The sequence below is a fragment of the Schistocerca americana genome, chromosome X (genome assembly GCF_021461395.2).
Source record: "Schistocerca americana isolate TAMUIC-IGC-003095 chromosome X, iqSchAmer2.1, whole genome shotgun sequence".
NCBI lineage: Eukaryota > Metazoa > Arthropoda > Insecta > Orthoptera > Acrididae > Schistocerca > Schistocerca americana.
This window is the reverse complement of record NC_060130.1, coordinates 671,446,915-671,466,697: the sequence shown is the minus strand read 5'-3', so window position 1 is coordinate 671,466,697 and position 19,783 is coordinate 671,446,915. Positions and strand designations below refer to the sequence as shown.

Sequence of the window (19,783 nt, the reverse complement as noted above, 5' to 3'; positions counted from 1 at the left end):
AGGGCCATCAGGCCCTCTCTTACATCTAACCAGGCATTGTACTTATTTTACATTCATACGTTTTAGTAGGCATGTTAAACTACATCCAGTACAAAAAGTGAAATAAACAATTAGAAAGGTACACCTGGAAAAATACATACATATAGAGTTTATATTCGTAGATCATAAGTACTGTTATAATTAGACATTATTGAAGAGACAAATTTTAGATAGGACTGCTGGCAGCAGGGAGTATGAGGGAGACTCATGGTGAAGGGAGGAGAAGAATAGACATGATGAAACATAATTAAGGAAACATAGAACTAGTTAACCCTAACTAACCTAAGGACATCACACACATCCATGCCCGAGGCAGGATTCGAACCTGCGACCGTAGCGGTCTCGCGGTTCCAGACTGCAGCGCCTAGAACCGCACGGCCACTTCGGCCGGCACCATGTAACTCAGATGACAAATATTACTTGTATATTTTCTAAAGATAAATGATTAAATATTCAAATACATATTATATTGTTGACATGTTCCTATACATAGACTGTTTAAAAAGCTCATCCAGTCATGTGAAATTGTCAGAAAACAAAAGTCAATGGTAAGTTGCTTATCTCCCTCGTCACATTGGCTTGAATGTCAGTAATTTCGTCAAAGCATTCACTCATCATACAAACTTATGCACTTCGTCGTTTTGTGGTAGGTTCGTATTGACAACACCAAATATAGATATCCGTGATGATTTTTTCCTGAAAAAAAAAACTCTGAGTTTCGTATTTCATTCAAGTTGTGGCAGGCATCCACGCGTCGTTGTTTTTGTTCAGGAGACAAGTTGTGCGGGACAAACTTCGCACACACTTTTCTCTTCTTCAAAACATTCGGGATAATGCCTTGAAGACATGATTTAGAGTTCTTGCTCCATTGCGATTTGTGAAACAGCTTTGACACACTACGGCCGTGCACTGCCTTCTCACAAATGACTGGTCGAATGCACATCTGATGATTACACTGATTGAGCCACTGTAGTTACTGCGCTGACGTCGCGTTTGCTCCAGGAATAAAATCAGTCACGGAAATTAACTGGACGGATGGTGTGTATCCCATGTAACCTGAGAATTTTATTCTAAATATCTTTGAGTGCGTCTAGTAACCAAATCACTCTACACAGATTCTTGTAGATACTTGAAGGCGGTGAACGAACATAGATTGCATAGTCAAGCGACATAGCACCTTTCCGCCTATTTACAGACATTAACCTACATTTATTTATGTTCAGCAGCAGCTGCCACTCTTAGAAAAAGGCGCTGGTCATCCACAAGTGTTCTGGCTTTCGAGATAGGTTTATAAGCAGGTAATTTAGAGTGTAACGTGTCGCCAACGACGGAGGAATGAGAGACATCTTTCGAGGTCGGATTGTGGAAGCCTAGCGAAGGGAATCGGCAGTGCCTTTTCAGGGAAACTATCAATTCATTGGTCTCGAGAAATTTAGGCTAATCACCGAAAACTGAATCTGGATGGTCAGTCGGGGATCGAATCACAATCCTCCGGTGTACGAGCCCAGTGTTTGCCAACGCACCACTTCGCTCCGTACAAATTTCTAATGATGTCACCTCCTGGGTACAAATCTAGTCGTCTAACAGCCTCATTTGATTTGAGACATTAAGTTCTGGTCATTCATACTCATCATTAACAGCTGTGGGCCTGTCACTCAACCCTGAGGCACACCGGACACTCCCTTCACTTCTGACATCACCTCTCCATTATGAACGACATACTGAGCTCTTTTTGCTAGGAAATCTGCAATACAGACGCATAGCAGTTTTCATACTCTCCATTTTTCTCCTGTTCTTAATCCCGTATCTTTACGCGGTCGGCATGTTAATTTTTGGTTAGAGCGCATGCCGTTTCTGTCTCCATCTCTTCTCCCTGCCCCACCCCCGTCACCGGAAGTTGTACCGCCTCTGTGTCTAGTGTTGTCTCATGTGAAAGTGTGCGAACTTTTTCTAAATGTTCGCGAATTGTGTAACAGAGGTGGTAGATGGGTACGAGCCCGGTATTCACCTAGCTGTTTGGATGCCCTGTATGGTAGGATTTTGTTTACTAGGCGGCAGAACTGTATCTAAAGCATTCTGAAAATCAATAAACAGCGTCGTCTTGAGCTCCGCTGCCTATTGTCTTCCGTATTTCATGAACTAGAAGAGCCATCTGAGTTTCCAACGTTAGCTACTTCGGAAAATGAGTTGTGCGGTCACCAGGGAAAAGCCATCATAGGCGAGTGCAACGAATATTTGTATTTCTACGAGAAATGGACATCAGTGAGGCAGGCGTATAGTTTAAGGTCATTCAATCCTTCTCGCAGATTCGAGAGATCTATGCTCTGTTACAGTCACTTTGGGTGCAATAGGAGCCCCAGCAGTTCCCTGCTATCGACAAATTCTGCTCCGCAGCCATCTAGGCCACCGGCAAGTAGAGTGCCTTGAGAGTGAGCCTCTGTTTATAGAGGTTTACACCATCTGCGCGATCCTGGCGGTTAAGCGAAGATCCCCGCTCCACACTGCACATAAAGTCGCATCTCAACGTGTAGTAACGAAGGGCGCTTATGCAAGCCCAGAGCTTAATTATAGGAAGACTAGCAGCCACACCTGCTACCAGTTTTGGAATCTCGGGTTCGCCAAACCTGAACGCAGTCCCTGAAAACTAAATTCCCTGATTTGCTCGCCTTTCGGTACCACTCAGGATGCGCGTTTAACTATCGGAATGCTACTGAAGAAGAGAGACTTACACTCCAGTGCAACGGATATTGATCCATCTACTTTTCATCACATGTATTTTTTGAAAATACTGCCATGGCTTGATATAAATATTAAAACTATACAGAGAAACCAAAATATGCAGAGTTTGAGCAATGAATTAAGATCATATGACAGCATCCACATAGGCACAATACATATAGTTCAAGAATCGTGCAAACTGTAGACGAAATAGAATATGAAAGAGAGCTCAACAGAGATTGGGAAGCATACACCTGAAAACTGAAGTGTCTATGCAACCACTGATAGTACATCAAATTTCATGAACACACTTAACTATTTTGTATAAAATCAAAAGGGGCTTTGTGTATTTGTGTATCTTCATGAACCAACATACCCGGAGCACTTGATTGAAGGGGCGCCTTCATTTCACAAGGTTTTGCTGTAAGAGATTTCGCTGTGCTTTGAATAAACTGCTGGAAAATAGCAGCAGGTTTACATCTCATTTCTTTCTTCTGACAGTCTTAAATAGGGTTATCCTTGATGTCTGTCCGATGTAAGTGAGAAAGAGTAGAAGCTTTGTTGCTACGTATTCGTACTAGTGTAGTTGTCACCTTCTAGCTCGACTGAACTTTCTAAAACTGAGGGAGTTTCTTATTACTGTTGGATCACAGCGCAGTATTGACCTTCATGAAAGACTGACAGAATCAATTCTCTCAAGTCTACTAAGGCCAGTTTACTTATCCATATGTTGAAATCAGACGATGACAGACTGACATGCATTTTAGTGACAGGGACATTGACCTCCGCCGGCGCGGTGGTCTAGCGCTTCAGGCGCTCAGTCCGGAACCGCGGGACTGCTACGGTCGCAGGTTCGAATCCTGCCTCGGGCCTGGATGTGTGTGATGTCCTTAGGTTAGTTAGGTTTAAGTAGTTCTAAGTTCTAGGGGACTGATGACCACAGATGTTAAGTCCCATAGTGCTCAGAGCCATTTCATTTCATTTCATTTCATTGACCTCCTTCGCAAATCTAATAAAGTGTACGAAGAATTGAAAGAATATAACGTTGTCTGGTCGGATAATCTAAAGATCTGAGACAATATCGGCTGCTCAGTCAAGCAGAACTACTAATGTTACTACTAATGTTATCACATGACAATACGAGTAATATACGTAAAACACGCCCACAACTAAAAACATTAATAAGCACAACTCAACACAAAGTTAGAGCTCACTTCTACACAGAAGCACATAAGAAAACGACGAAACTAAACGCAGTTAACGAACTAAGTATTAGTGTTACTTCTGCCGCCCACTGGTCAACAAAGGAAGTACTACAGTATATTTCCAACGACTGCAAATTTGAACTAAATCAGGCGACAGTGGCGATTATGGCGGCGTGAAACTAGCCTACAAAGACAGTACACGGGGAATTAATGCTCATAACACACAAACACCTACGAAAATGAATACATAATACTCAATAAAATAAACGTGTGGGCGTCCAATAGACACAAGGAAATAAATTCTGGTGAAACGGAGCAAATGGCCACTTGTGATCGACGCCATCTACAGTGCTTCACCTCCAACAATCTCCGAACGGATTCACGTACGACGACTGTTGTATTTCAACTGTTTTAGTCTCTGAACATTACTAGGATTGTCAGTGATTGTGCTACTGCCAAATTCTGGTTACTGGGTGGTTTTTGATTGAGAAGCGGCACAAACTATTATTTGATAGATATCTGCAGACTGCGCCTTATGACGTAAGTGCTTTTGTTTTGTGTGGGAAAGCAATATTGTGCGATTTAGTGTGAGGCAGTTCGAACTTTACAATTGAACTCGTAATCAGCAAAGTGGATAGTGCATTTCCGAGATCGAGCAGTGTCGATAATAGAAGTAACATCTACCACAAGAAAAAGCAGATCGATCGGTCTCGGGAACAGCAGAAGCAACCCCTAGCACAGCAAGAGAGACGGTACCACGCACTGCAGGAAAAAAAAACACATTTTGCAGCTACACTAACAGAAAGTATACTTGACCACCCAGCAAGGGTCCCCAGCGTCACTCTCGTCGTCTGCAGTGTTGCCTCCAGTTTTCTCACTGTTTTATGCGGTCACGGGAAATTGAAAATCATTTGTCGAACCACTGAAACAACTTCTCCCAGCCTTTATTGTAAATGGTACGCATAGGAAGAAGACATTCTCTTTCCCATGGGCGGAACCGGATGTTTTTCCGTTATGTAAGCTGGTCCTGGCAGTAGATGCTGTCATTTGTAGAAAAGTGTGACTTGCTGACAACTTGCTGTTGTAAGTTTCAGGTTGTTGCAACCAACTGATAGGTGTAACATGTTTGTCACAGTGAAACGGGACGCGCTAAGATTTTTCAGAACTTCAATAAAACCGTTTTATGCACACCCAGTCATTACTTTTCATAAAACTCCATTTTACACATTCTGTGTTGATGTTTCTATACTCAACTTTGTACCTCTTACAAAAAAGGCCTAATTCTCTTCTCCTCGGATAAATACAGTTACAGATGATTTCTAAAGGGTGAGAACAGCGAAGGACCCAAGATCAAAACGTGAGGACCCCCATCTCCTTCCCTCCACGTTCTCCACGCTGCCGTTCCCATACAAATAGTATGATTTCGTCTATGAACGGTTTCTTTTAAAAAGTACACAATTTATTTACATCCTTACTCTCGACCATGCGAGCCTGAGTCCCATTTTTGTGACTGGTAGGTCTGTGCGTCATCCTGAGGCACTGTGAGCTGTCAGCACCTATTTGCTGAAAGGTTGAAGATGTAAACTGAGGTGACTGTGTCCTATGATAGGGTCGCCTGTACTGGACTTAGGTAATTGCGGAAACTCACGGCAAAAGGGCAATCCCATGGAACAAATATTGAAGTTCAGTAGTTATGTTCTTTCTGCCTTGACCATAAGCAACTGTACAGCGAGTGCGTAGGTGTTGCAGAGGAACTACAAAAAAAATTCAAGTCGTGCAAGATGTATAGTTCTACCAGTGGTAACGGAGAAGAGGCGAGACTTAAAAACGCTAAGCTCTACACAACTGGTCACAAATCGACCTTCACACCTTCGGAGCCCTTATAACTGATGCCGAGAGAACTGTGTGTTAAAAAAAATTGGGTTTGGCGGACTGGGATTCCTGTTCTCCGCATTCCCCTGATGTGAGGATATGCAGCGTGGCGGATTTTTGAGAGCATAACATTACTATCCCCAGTGTGCTCATCTTGATGGCGTTTGAAGGTGTCGGAGCTGGCTGTTGTTACTCTTCTTTATCGGAGTGAGGGAAACTTGCTTGAATGCCTTTGCTCAGCGTTCTCCTGCCTAGGGGACTGCTGTATTACGAGATGGCAGGACAGGAATCTAGGAAACACTTGCTTGCAGCAGGTATGATATAACTGTGCCACTGGAAACCAACAGACGTCCATCGTTTAAAGTAACAGCCGTGTTCGGTGAATCCTTTCGGGCGACCCAGCGCGGAAGTTCCAGGGATGAAATGGTTCTTGGTAGGACCCAGAGGAAGAACGTTTGCATTTCTTCTGTTTATTCGCCCGAATCAGTTACGTTTCCAGTTTCGCCTCTCGATTTCTCCAAAAGTGACGCCGTGACAATAGTCAAAGATTTCGGCACCTTCATTATATGAATTACCCGATCTGGCTAGTAAAATTTTCTGCATCCATTTTCTTTACTGTGAGAAGTAAGCCGGGCATGTGATGTACACTATCGGAAATGGGAAACATTATATCACGAATAACCCGACCGAACGCTACCAAATTGATACTCTAGTACTTCTGTACCTATGGGAGCTTATTCTCATATGGAAAAAGCCATTCATAACGGTAAGGAATGAAGAGAGTATGTGATTTCTATTCGGTGTGTCATCCATATAGCCTGTATGGGATACGATTGGAAGACATACTGTTTCATATCAACTTCCAGCGAGGCATCTTCATGAACTGACACAGCAGCTACTTGAGGGTGTCAACCTCCATGCAACAACTGATGAAACAGTACATTCCAGCTTGTGGGATTACGTCTCGTACTGATGATTTTGGACACCAGTTTCAAATGAAATGGAAGTCTAATTATATAAATCGCCATACGTGATGAACACCTCCATGAAGTTTAATAAATATTGGACTGATGTTTTATCGTGCAACACTTTCCATTTCCGTCAGTGTCTACAGATGTTTCACAATTCCTATTAAAGGCTTCTAGAAGTTTTAGAGGAAATTTACTGCGAAATAGTGCTGAAAATTAATGTCTCCGAATTTTTTATGTTAAAAATCATGTAGATTTTTAAATAAAACAAAAGTTATCAACATTCTGCATCTTTATTATTTGTGTCTAGATATTTGCAGCTTTCTGCCTCTAGAGGGCTCCGAATTGTAGCATGAAACATTGCGTGTGAAATTTAACTATGTCGGTGAGTGAGAAATAGCGTGTTGTAATAGAATTCTGAATTCGAAGAGTTACCACACACATGGAGCATCCTCTCTTCAGCATGACAATGCCAGACCAAATACGAGCTCATAGACATCTGCAACAATCCGACGCCTTGTATTCACTGTCACTGATCACCCTCCATACAGCCTCGACTTGGCCCAATCCGATTTTCATCTGTTCTGATAAGGAACCCATGTCCGAAAATGTAACGTCTGGATGTGAAATAAGTTTGAAGATCGGATCACTTTAAAATCTCCCACTTCACGGTACGCCCACAACGGAGACAATGAGTTGTGAGCAATTTACTCTACAGTGAACCATGGCGTGGATAATGTGTCGATTACTCGTCAGGTTCTTCTGCGTAACGGACGTCCTCTTCAAAGTAGATAGTGCGACTCGTCCATGACGCATCACCGTCAATCCTTCTAGTTGCGAACATACAAGTTTCTTGCAGCCACTGTTTAGTCGGAGGGAAATGGTACGCGATATTATAACTACAACAGGAATTCATAGCGCCACCCTCTCCTTAGTTTCTGTGCGTACCGTGAAGCGAGGGGTTCGCAAGTGAGCCGAACTTCAAACTTATTTCACTTCTACATCCAAACGGTACATTTCCAAACATAGATACGTTATCAGAACTAAGTCTCTCACTTTAACCCCTAGAAGCCCGTAATAGTAATTGTAAAACGGCCTGAACATGCTAGAAAAAATGTATTAATCTTAGTAGTATGTCATTATAGACCCAGTGAAGGAAATAATATGAACTCAGTAAATGTATAAATACTTCCTCGGCAGTTAACGTCTAAGTCACATAAAAATATTTTCTGCAGGTTATTAACACAAACTTCAGTGCTCTTTAGAAAACTCGTATTACAATGCACATACTGTCATATTTAATACATCATTAAAGTTTTACTCTCCTTTCTGACCATACACCGTATGTGACATATGTAGCTTTGAAGACATTTAAAAAGTGGCATTTAGTTGTCTTGGAACATACCTGTCTCGACAATGTACGCTGCGCTCGCATTTTTGGACTTCCGGGTGCACTATTTGAGCCGTTATGTACCACTATACTCGGAACTGCAAAAGTAGAAGACCTTAGTATGTAGACAGCCACCAAGTATTTCATAAAAATTAATCTTTTAAGAGAAGTGAAGGAAAATTCTGCAAGGATTTTAACATGCAAAGCTAAATTTAATCATCGATAGAATAATGCAAGAAATACTACTGAGTTAATACTTCTTAACCTACAAAAGAAAGGAAGCCACGCAGAAAATTAAGTAATGCTTAATATTGTAAATGTAAGCAGTTCACTATTATTTAGCGATATTAACTGAAAGCATGAAAACTTTTAGTAGCTAAAATAAAGCTAGCTTCAAATATTGTATAGAATAAATATAATTATTTTTGTTACAAATACCAATAAAGCTTATTATCACAGGACAATCGACTTCATCTTCTACTTAAGTATACTGTAGTTACGTTATGCCTGCAAAAATATTTATGTTTTACAAAGACATCATGGCGCCTGTAAAAGACTCCTCCAAAGTTCAATGTGACAAGTGGATTTAATAAAAAAAATTCTCACAGAATTCAAGACTATTTCTTCATATGCATGACTAAGGGATGCTCCCTATATCTTGTCTAACTCTTATTGGGTCTTTATTAAGGAGATGTAAAATCATACTACATGGTTAAAATTTGCTCACAAGGCTAGCATCAGGGGACACAGGGTTGATTGCACAATAATTCTAATAGGAAGTTTTCCTTATGGTTACACAGCTGTAAGGAACAGAAAGGCCATAATGAACTCTATCATACTACAGCTGAAAATCTCTACTTGTCATACAGTGTATAAATTTGAATAATTACGTGCAGTAAAAGTTGTAGAAAGGATGGCAAACCAACTGAGCATAATGAATTCACAGGAAAGTCAACGATATCTTCCTGGTAGGAAAAACAGGAAAGATTTCTGACTGCTATGCGGTTCTATGAGACAGTAACGAAATGTCCCTGTCAGCAAAAAAAGAGAAAATAGCTGCGTCTGCTGTACGATTCCACGAGGTAATGAAGAAACATGTCAGCAAACTAGGAAACTTTCCCCACAAAATATATAGCATTGGTAATGGTCAAAAGTGTAAAAAGAAATAAAATGTGAAAACATTAAACCATTCTGAAATAACAGTTAATACTCTAAGGAAAACTGCAGTAAGCGTTGTAGAAGAGTCCGATGAAGTGTTCTTCTAGTAGAACCACAAAGAATTTTTCTTAAATTATGACTAGCCGACATGGGACTAATAGGTACCCAGATCATTAATATATGTTCATTTATGTTGGTTCAGAGAAAGTCGGAGACGGGTGCATCTTCATCTATATTCCGCAAGCAACCTTATGGCGTGTGACAGAGGGTATTTTGTGTCCCACCGTGTACCAGTTTTAGCAATAGTATCCTCGGTCAAAGAACCGTTCGGCCCCAATTTCAGTGTATATCGACATGAATAAAAGCAAATTTTTGAGAATTTTCGAAAGTTATGAGTATTGTGCATAAAATACTTCGTAGTAATTTGGTGTTTCTGATTTAGTTACTGTACCACATTTTATAATTAACATTTCGTATTACATTTAGTGTTCTCTTTCAACAGGAGTGTATATTGCCTTTATTTATCGTAAATTAGCACTGATTTAGATTTTGTTAGCAACGGTAACCTCAGAAACTTTTCAGGGAATTATTAAATTTTATTCCAGGTTTTCCTGTTGCCTTTATAGAAATCTCGTTTAGCATACTAATTGCTTCAGTTCTTAAGGGAAATTAGTAGTAATTTTATTCATCTCGGGTGCCACAGCCACAAATTCATTGAAGGAAAAATCCATCTTCCACCTTGGCTGTTACATAATCATTGTTATTTACATCACTGTCAACGGATTTCGGCTGTTAACCATTCTCTAGTTAATACTTCTATGTTCTTAAAGACGCAGGCGAGAACAGCGTTCTATCCATATCAACAGTTTATCGTTGTTCGCGACCGTCTTCAAGAATATAGGAGTATTCACTTGAAAATGGTTAACGTCCGATATCAGCTGATAGTTGTGTAAATAACAGTGATTATGTCACAACCCTTCCCCCCAAGAACCATGGACCTTGCCGTTGGTGGGGAGGCTTGCGTGCCTCAGCGATACAGATAGCCGTACCGTAGGTGCAACCACAACGGAGGGGTATCTGTTGAGAGGCCAGACAAACGTGTGGTTCCTGAAGAGGGGCAGCAGCTTTTTCAGTAGCTGCAGGGGCAACAGTCTGGATGATTGACTAATCTGGCCTTGCAACACTAACCAAAACGACCTTGCTGTGCTGGTACTGCGAACGGCTGAAAGCAGGGGGAAACTACAGCCGTAATTTTTCACGAGGGCATGCAGCTTTACTGTATGGTTAAATGATGATGGCGTCCTCTTGGGTAAAATATTGCGGAGGTAAAATAGTCCCCCATTCGGATCTCCGGGCAGGGACTACTCAGGAAGACGTCGTCATCAGGAGAAAGAAAACTGGCGTTCTACGGATCGGAGCATGGAATGTCAGAGCCCTTAATCGAGCAGGTAGGTTCGAGAATTTAAAAACGGAAATGGATAGGTTAAAGTTAGATATAGTAGGAATTAGTGAAGTTCGCTGGCAGGAGGAACAAGGCTTTTGGTCAGGCGAACACAGGATCATAAATACAAAATCAAATAGGGGTAATTCAGGAGTCGGTTTAATAATGAATAAAAAGATAGAAGTGCGGTAAGCTACTACAAACAGCATAGTGAACGCATTATTGTGGCCAAGATAGACACGAAACCCACGCCTACTACAGTAGTACAAGTTTATACGCCAACTAGCTCTGCAGATGACGAAGAAATTGAAGAAATGTATGATGAAATAAAAGAAATTATTCAGATAGAGAAGGGAGACGAAAATTTAATAGTCATGGGTGACTGGAATTCGGTAGTAGGAAAAGGGAGAGAAGGAAACATAATAGGTGAATATGGATTGGGGCTAAGAAATGAAAGAGGAAGCCGCCTGATAGAATTTTGCACACAGCACAACTTAATCATAGCTAACACTTGGTTCAAGAATCATAAAAGAAAGTTGTACACATGGAAGAAGCCTGGAGATACTGATATGTTTCAGACAGATTATATAATGGTAAGACAGAGATTTAGGAACCAGGTTTTAAATTGTAAAACGTTTGATGAAAGGAGAAAATATAAAAATGCAGTAAATGAAGCAGGCAAAAAGGAATACAAACGTCTCAAAAATGAGATCGACAGGAAGTGCAAAATGGCTAAGCAGGGATGGCTAGAGGACAAATGTAAGGATGTAGAGGCTTATCTCACTAGGGGTAAGATAGATACTGCAGACAGGAAAATTAAAGAGACCTTTGGAGAAAAGAGAACCACTTGCATGAATATCAAGAGCTCAGATGGAAACCCAGTTCTAAGCAAAGAAGGGAAAGCAGGAAGGTGGAAGGAGTATATAGAGGGTCTATACAGGGGCGATGTTCTTGAGGACAATATTATGGAAATGAAAGAGGATGTAGATGAAGATGAAGATGAAATGGGAGATACGATACTGCGTGAAGAGTTTGACAGAGCACTGAAAGACCTGAGTCGAAACAAGGCCCCGGGAGTAGGCAACATTCCATTAGAACTACTGACAGCCTTGGGAGAGCCAACCCTGACAAAACTCTACCATCTGGTGAGCAAGATGGATGAGACAGGCGAAATACCCTCAGACTTCAAGAAGAATATAATAATTCCAATCCCAAAGAAAGCAGGTGCTGACAGATGTAAAAATTACCGAACAATCAGTTTAATAAGTCACGGATGCAAAAAACTAACGTGAATTCTTTACAGACGAATGGAAAAACTGGTAGAAGCCGACCTCGGCGAAAATCAGTTTGGATTCCGTAGAAATATTGGAACACGTGAGACAATACTGACCCTACGGCTTATCTTAGAAGCTAGATTAAGGAAAGGCAAACCTACGTTTCTAGCATTTGTAGACTTAGAGAAAGCTTTTGATAATGTTGACTGGAATACTCTCTTTCATAGTCTGAAGGTGGCAGGGATAAAATACATGTAGCGAAAGGCTATTTACAATTTGTACAGAAAGCAGATGGCAGTTATAAGAGTCGAGGGGCATGAAATGGAAGCAGTGGTTGGGAAGGGAGTGAGACAGGGTTGTAGCCTATCCCCGATGTTATTCAATGTGTATATTGAGCAAGCAGTGAAGGAAACAAAAGAAAAATTCGGAGTAGGTATTAAAATCCATGGAGAAGAAATAAAAACTTCGAGGTTCGCCGATGACATTGTAATTCTGTCAGAGACAGCAAAGGACTTGGAAGAGCAGTTGAACGGAATGGACAGTGTCTTGAAAAGAGGATATAAGATGAACATCAACAAAAGCAAAACGAGGATAATGGAATGTAGTCAAATTAAGTCGGGTGATGCTGAGGGAATTAGATTAGGAAATGAGACACTTAAAGTAGTAAAGGAGTTTTGCTATTTGGGGAGCAAAATAACTGATGATGGTCGAAGTAGAGAGGATATCAAATGTAGACTGGCAATGGCAAGGAAAGTGTTTCTGAAGAAGAGAAATTTGTTAACATCGAGTATAGATTTAAGTGCCAGGAAGTCGTTTCTGAAAGTATTTGTATGGAGTGTATGTAAGTGAAACGTGGACGATAAATAGTTTAGACAAGAAGAGAATAGAAGCTTTCGAAATGTGGTGCTACAGAAGAATGCTGAAGATTAGATGGGTAGATCATATAACTAATGAGGAGGTATTGAATAGGATTGGGGAGAAGAGAAGTTTGTGCACAACTTGACTAGAAGAAGAGATCGGTTGGTAGAACCTGTTCTGAGGCATCAAGGGATCACTAGTTTAGTATTGGAGGGGAGCGTGGAGGGTAAAAATCGTAGAGGGAGACCAAGAGATGAATACACTAAACAGATTCAGAAGGATGTAGGTTGCAGTAGGTACTGGGAGATGAAGAAGCTTGCACAGGATAGAGTAGCACGGAGAGCTGCGTCAAACCAGTCTCAGGACTGAAGACCACAACAACAACAACAACAACAACAACACGTCACAACCAAGGTGGAAGATGAAACAGATCTTCAATGAGTTAGTAATAGTTTTTGCGTAACATACCCATAAAATAAAAGAGAATTATCAAGCTTATTTTAACGTGATTTGTTTACTGTTTTGAAAATCATTGCACCAGTCACACTGCAGTCCCACTGTAAACACTGTTCTCAGTAGCATAATGAATTAGTTGACGTTCATAAGAAGCTGGAATTTGCCCTGGATACTGTCAAACAGTTGGAAGTTGTTGCACATCGGTACGTTGGGAGAGCTCTCGACAGTCTTTGTACCAGAGGTGCCAAAGGTACCCCGAGTACTGTCCTCATTTGTAGATCCTGTCTCCTCTACAAGAACTATAGGATGTATAACTACCCATCTACTTGACTGTTAATGACGAGTCAGAGGGAGGGCTAAGCCGCTGTACAGGGGACACAGGACCCGGGAGACCTCAGGGTGTTGTCCCATTAATCAACAAACTCGGGGTGCTAATTTCACCTGAAATCGACACTGAGCCAGTGACTGGCACAGAAAGTTGAGAAGACCAGCCATGCTCACTGATTTTCAACGAAGCTTACAATTTGAAGCACTGTCTCCAGAACTGAACGTGGCCTTCTGGTTCTGAGTCTACTGAAAGGACTGAACCAGAGACTTCGAAGGTACTGTGACATGCTAAGCTGAGACTTCCTGGACTGGAACCTACGGCCGAGAATTGTAGGGTACCCCTAAATGGGTCAAGTGTGCACTATACATCAGGTGCTGCTGTGCCCAGGTAGCTGAGTGTGTGTGGGTGTGCACACAATGTTTTTTTCTTTCTTTTTAAATTAGGTAGTCTAGATAACGATAGCTATAGAGGATATGGAAGTATCAGTATAAAAGAAATGGCTCCTGCAGTCAAGGGTAATAAAATCCTAGTGTTTAAGTGCCAAAGCATTCGCAATAAAGCGCCAGAGTTAGAAGCACTCCTAAAAGCAACAAGATTTCACACAAAACTAGGTATACAAAGCTTGTTAAATCAGAAATTGACAGCATTGTGAATTTGAGAGATATTTTAAGCGTATACCGAAAGGTTAGACGAGGAAATGGTGATGTGTTGGTCGCAGAAGACACGAGACTTAAATCAATCGAGATAGACATTAAAGTTGCTTGCCAGATTGTTTGAGCAAGACTCAGTATCAAGGATGTGCGTTAAATTTCTTCTATAGACCAACAGACTCACCTACTGATGTGACAGAAAACTTTAAAGATAACCTAAGTTCAGTTAGTACGTAATTACTGGAATCATACTGTCGTCATTGGAGGAGACTTTAATCATCAAACAGTCTACTGTGAAAATTAAAGTTTTTTAAATGGCTTATGTGACAAGACGCCCTGCGAAAATTTACTAAATGCGTTTTCTGAGAACTACTTAGAGCAGAATGTTCGTTAGCCCACTCGTGACCGAATTATATTGGATCTAATAGCAATAAATAGACCTGACCTTTTTGAGAATGTCCAAATGGAAACTGGTATTACTGATCATGAGACAGTTATGACCACAATGACTGCCAATGTAGGAAGGCCAACTAAAACAAGTAGGACTTATATGTTCAGCAAAGTACGAGTAGACAAAGAAGAAGTAGTGTTGTACCTCAGTAAGAAACTCGAAAGTGGAGGGGGTACGTAGAAGAAGTGTGGCTCAGGCTTAGAAGAAAAGTTGAGCATGAGTTTAATACAGTGTCCCCCCGGAGGAATGGTCAGTATTCAGAAATATGTCAGAAACGATCATACGAAGCAAGAAATCTAGTAAACATAGGCACTGAAATGCATACATTAAGAACTATGAGCACTTATACATGTTCGATAGTGTGGAAAAAAGCTCTTCTACTGTTCTTTGGTGTTTATAATTTGAGAGGAGGTAGTATGAACCAAAACTAGAAGAAATTGGATGGTTGGATGGATATGGTATTATGGGTGCTCAACAGTGTAGTCTTTAGCGCCCGAACGGAAACAATAACGGACGAGTGTTAGAAGAAATTATCTTGTAAACATGCGCTGAAAAACGCATATCTCAAAAGGTATGAGCACTTGTCAGTAGAAGAGAAGTGTTTGACGTTAGCGAACATGAACAAGTGCTCAGAGCTATTAAGGTATGAATTTTAGGGCCCAGGTTTACTAAACGCTTTTTCTTCGAATGATGGTTCATGTGATATCCCTGAATACTGACTAGTCCTCCTGGGGCACCATGTACCTAATAGAACATTTCATGATGGAAGGGATCCTCCACGGAATAAACTCATTATACAGAATCTTCTACAGAAACGGTAAATGAAATGCGTTTGGCTGTCGAGAGGGCAATGGCAATGCGTGCTGTCTTGAGCGAGTACCGAAGCTCAATATTATCAAAACGTCTCTCGCAAATCCAAAAGAAATTTGGGGAATATGAAAAGGCTTTCAGTGGTATAATTCTTAGTGTCGGGACACTCATGGACGAAAGAGGGACTGAAATTGAGAGTAGCAATGCAAAAGCAGAAACGCGTCACTCCGTTTGAAAATGTTCCTTTACAAATTAAAATACAGAGGTATAGCCACAGTTCAACTTTCGGATCACCGCAAAGACGAGTGATATGGATATTAATGGCAGTGATGTCGAGAAACAGCTGAAATCGCAAAAATTCCGCAAATCTCTGGGTACCGATGAAATCTCTATTAGATTCTGTATCGAACTTGCGACTGAGTTAGCCTATCTCTCAACCATAATGTACCGTAGATCCCTCGTACATAAAACCGTGCCCGGTAGTTGGGAGAAAGCACAGGTCACACTAGTTTACAAGAAGAGTACCAGTAGTGATGCACAAAACTATCGACAAACATCCTTCACCTCCATTTGTTGTGGAATAGTAAAATATATTCTGATCTCAAACATAATGAGGTATCTCGAAAAGAATGAACTTCTCCTTGGCAGCTTGCATACATTCTGGAAAATACCGATCATGCGAAACTGGACTCGCACTTTTCTCATGTGCCATCCCGAAAACCATAGATCAAGGCAGTCAGGTGGATACGGTATTCCTCGATTTGGGAAAAGCACTAGACTCAGACCATACGTGCACTTATTATCAAAAGTGCGGTCGTATAGGATGGCAAGCGAAGTTTATGACTGGACCGAGGATTTTTTGGCAGGAGGGATGCAGCATATTATGTTGAACGGGGGGCAATCGACAGATGTAAAAGTAACTTCGGATGTTCCTCGAGTAAGTGTGTTGAGACACTTGCTGTTCACGTTGTATATTAATGACCTTGCACACAATACTAATATTAACCTCAGACTCTTTGCTGATGATGTAGTTATCTGTAATGAAGTACTGTCTAAAAGAATCTGCATAAATATTCAGTTGACAACTTGCTTAAAATGTTCAGAAATGCGAAACTGTGTACTTAACACAACGAGAAATACATAGTATCCTGTGACTACAGTATCGACGAGCCATAATTGTAATCTGTCAACTCCCACAAATACCTGGGTGTAACACTTCGTAGTGATACTAAATGAAAGCTCACACTAATTCGGTAGAAGGTAAAGCACGTGACAGTCTTCGGTTATTAGTGGACTACTAGGTAAATTCAATCAGTCCTCGAAGGAAATTGCGTATAAATCACTCGTGCAGCCCATCCTAGAATGCTGCTCAAGTGTGTGAGACAAATACCTAATAGGACTAACAGGGGATATTGAGTATACAGAGAAGGGCAAACGAATGATCACAGATTTGTTCGATCCGCAGGAGAGTGTCACAGAGATGCTGAAAGAACTCAACAGGCAGACATCGGAAGACAGGCACAAACTATCCCGAGAAAGCCTGCTTCGAGAGAACCAGCTTTAAATGGTGAATCTAGAAATATACTACAACTCGCTACGTATCGATCCCGTGGGAATCGTGAGAATAAGAATAGTTTAATTACAGCGCGCGAAGAGGCGTTTAAACCATCATTCTTCTCGCGCCCCATACGTGAATAGAAGGGGAAGAAGTCCTAATAACTGGCGCAGTGGGAATACCCTCTCCCACGCACTTCCCAATTGTTTGCAGAGTATGGATGTAGACTGTCCTGTTCCAGTCCCTAATGCTGCGTGGGAGAACGGAACGTGGCAGCACTCCGTGTGTGTTCGAATCTCTAATTTTGCAATCACAGATTTTTGGCAGATATACCTAGGAGGAAGCAATATGTAGGTTAATTGTTCCAGAAACAGTGAATCACACCTAATACACAACGTCCCTCTTGCAGCGTTTGCCACTGGAGTTGGCTTACCATCCCCTTGAAGCTTTCGCTCTTACTAAACAAACCAGTGACAAAACGCACTGCTGTTATATGGATCTTCTTTATTTTATACCAATTCAATCTGATAAGGGTCCCAAACTAACGAGCAGTATTCTAACATCGGTTGAACGATGTTTTTGTAAGCCACCTCCTGCGTGAGTGAAATAGACTGCCTTAGGATTGTTCCAACAAATGTCACACTGGTATCCGCCTTTTCTACGGTTCGTTTTAGGGGGTCGTTCCACCTCAAATCGCTTTATACGCATACTCGCAGGATGTGACTGCTTCCAGTGCTTGTTCGTCATTGTGTAATAATAAAACAACGGAGCTCTCTGCCTATTTAGTCGCAGTACTTAACATTTGTTTATGTTGAGGGCCCATTGCCAATTTATGCACCAAGAGTTGATTCTTTGTAGATCTTCCTGAATTTTCTAGCGTTGTGACTCGCCTGCACGCAAGAGAATCCTCCGCGAACAGACTCGCGAAGCTTCCGACGATATAAGCTAGGTCATTTACATACACAGTATCCGACAAAACATTTGAAGCACCCAGAAGGGGAGAGGGGAGGGAGCGGGAGGAACACAAACGAAATTCCACTGTTTGAGTGGCTACGTGATGTTATGTTAGTAATTACAAAATCGAGTCAAATTTACAAAGAACTTGGCAGTATGAGCCCACGTATCAGTGTGACGATGCACCACATCTGGCCTGGATGTGTGCACATTCGGTTGGAAAGGGTGTCATAATGCTGTTATATACTTTCGCGACCGCTACGGTCGCACGTTCGAATCCTGCCTCGGGCATGGATGTGTGTGCTGTCCTTAGGTTAGTTAGGTTTAAGTGGTTCTAAGTTCTAGGGGACTGATGACCTCAGAAGTTAAGTCCCATAGTGCTCAGAGCCATTTGAACCATTTGTTATATCCTTTCCTCAGAGAATATGGCTCACAACTATTATAACACTGGTCCCTGATATCCTGACCACTGGGATTGGGACGAAGTTGACGCCCCAGCTGTTCCACACATGTTCTATCGCGGACAGATCTGGGAATCCTGCTGGCCGCTGGAGTACCTCAACATAACGCAGATGATTCGTAGAGACATGTACTATGTGTGTACGAACATTGTCTTGTTGAAAAATGACACCACCATACTGTCGCTTGAGAGGTAACACATGATGAAGCAGGATGTACGCGAAGTTTCGTTGTGTCATCAGGATTATTTCAATCGCTACCAGTTATGATCTGAAGTCATACTCGCCCTACATCAGGAGACCAGGCGTAAAACCGTTATGCCTCTCCAAAACATAGGAAGAATGTTACCTCTCCTCAGGATTCCGCCGTACTCGCCGACGATGGTCATCTGAGGTCGTGCAGAACAGTACAAAATCCTTGAACACAATGTGACGTCATTCATCAGCAATCTATGTTTGCTAGCCAAAGCACCACTCCAGACGCAGACGTTTGTGATGTTATTTTAATGGCAGCCTGTGTGTGGGCGGTAATTCCCAGCTCTGGATGGTGCTAGTCTCCGACCAATGGTGTGGGATGACACAGAATGTTGCCGGGAGTCCATTGATTTTTCTCGGATGGGTGAAGATGTGAATGGGTTACGATGTGCTTGTTGCACAGTACAGCGATCCACTCTTTTGGTGGTCAGACAGGGTCGACCAGAACCTTAACGACGAGCCTGCTCCCACATTCCGATGCAGTGCAACACCAGGTCACCCAAATACACTATAAAACTGGATATTGCTCGATTTGACTGGCCGGCCAAATGGAGACACAGAATGAGGCCTGTTTCAAACTATTTCGGGTGCTGTTAACGCTGTTCACACGAGTATACCACATTTCCGTTTCCTTCACATTGCTCACTCAACATCTGACACTGGTCAGGCCATTGATATACCCTACCAGGCCTGGTACGGCACTAAACACGAACAACAATAATGCACCCTGATGGCCGTTCTACATGTCACAAAGAATTGCAACTCTAATAATTTACGTATCCGCGCATGCACGAAGTTACGTTGACTATCAAGCTTTTTTTTTCAAGTAGTGTATATTTTGAACAGTAGTAGTCCCATAAGACCCCTTTGTAATAACTTTTAAGTTACTTTTACGTCTGAAGATTTATCTCGGTTAAAAATGACGTTGTGTGTTCTGTTTGCT

At 41.6% G+C, this 19,783-nt stretch overlaps 1 protein-coding gene across 5 annotated transcripts in view; it reads right to left on the bottom strand.

Moving 5' to 3' along the window:
• LOC124555769 (cAMP-regulated phosphoprotein 21) overlaps positions 1 to 19,783 on the bottom strand; it is a 989,726-nt gene that overhangs the window by 406,755 nt on the left and 563,188 nt on the right. For all 5 annotated transcript variants that reach the window (XM_047129817.1, XM_047129815.1, XM_047129818.1 and 2 more), the window contains one exon: positions 8,208 to 8,290. In XM_047129817.1, the coding sequence (XP_046985773.1) occupies positions 8,208 to 8,290 (83 nt within the window). The remainder of the gene's footprint in view (positions 1 to 8,207; positions 8,291 to 19,783) is intronic.